Raw genomic sequence first — 1,069 nt, 5'->3', positions numbered from 1 at the left:
CTGTTCGCACATGGCATTCTGTCTCACTCTGCAGACAGTATGTGTCACGTGGCAGAGAAGCATGTAGATTTCTGGTGGAATTCTGATGCTGGCAAGGAACGAAATGAATGAGCTGCAAGCTTTCTTTTTATCGACGCCGGCGGACTGGGTGGCTGTGGACAGGTTGGCAGTCCTTACCGTCACGACGCGCTCTTGAGCATTGTCTTGTGCACCTGTGGAAAGGCTTTCTATGCCGGGATGAAGGTGTGCGCATTGCGGCGAAGAGGCTTCGACATACTCCATCGTGTGTTTGTGCTGTCGCGGTGCGTGTGTCAGCTTTACATTTTTTGTGTATTATTTTGGTGACTGCAGAGGCGAGCGCGTAGAACGGCTTGTTGTTACCTTGAGACTTTGGGGGATTTGTTTGCTGCGGTACGGCGTCAGCGCATGGGCGGCAAGTTTGGCTGCGACTTCTGGCAGCGCGTACGTCGAACCGTTGAGCAGAGCTTGCAAGTATTGCATGTTCGTGTCATATGATCCACATTTAGTACTGCGTGGAGATAGAACGACTTTGTGCGTGGAGAAGGCTCCCTGAGGATTCGAATGCCATACGCTCAGATCATTTGGGCATAGGTCGCAGTATGCGCCATTGAAACTGAAAGCCATTGGCCATACGTCTGTTTTGGTTTGATTGCTTGTAAGAGCCATGCTTCTCCTTTTATTCTCACAGGTCGTTCTGTTTGTTTTTGTGTAGGAGACAGAACCGTGAAGTCGCTGTTTGCTGTGGCTCTTCTGGAGGGTGAACGACTGCCAATGGTACTGCACGTTGTGGAGTTGGACGGCTGCATATTTCCGCGCATGCGAAGCGCTTTGTTTTTGTTTGGCTTGCGAAGTGCTGGTCTGCGATTGCCTCGCCGGGCCAATTAGACGGCAGGCGCATAGTCCCATTTAGGGCACGTGCGCCTATCAGGTCGGCAAACGCCCTGCTGTTTACACCTTTTCGCTGGCGGCTCACCAAGGTTCAAAGGCGTGCACTGCCGCAGGTGTGCATATACTGCTTCTCATGGGACAGGTTTATGCTTATGCTACG

General features: G+C 51.9%; 1 protein-coding gene across 1 annotated transcript; it reads left to right on the top strand.

Moving 5' to 3' along the window:
* Positions 1–85: 85 nt before the first annotated feature.
* Positions 86–1,022, top strand: ENH_00049030 (hypothetical protein; the record flags this gene model as incomplete). The annotated part of the gene is made up of 4 exons (XM_013581179.1): positions 86–162; positions 352–437; positions 734–795; positions 950–1,022. Coding segments are annotated over 4 exons (298 nt in total), but the record flags the coding sequence as incomplete, so codon positions are not given.
* Between the last annotated feature and the right edge of the window lie 47 nt (positions 1,023–1,069).

Source organism: Eimeria necatrix, genomic scaffold (genome assembly GCF_000499385.1).
Source record: "Eimeria necatrix Houghton genomic scaffold, Enh_scaff3772, whole genome shotgun sequence".
NCBI lineage: Eukaryota > Apicomplexa > Conoidasida > Eucoccidiorida > Eimeriidae > Eimeria > Eimeria necatrix.
The sequence above is the reverse complement of the archived record's forward strand: the minus strand, read 5'-3'. Positions and strand labels throughout refer to the sequence as shown.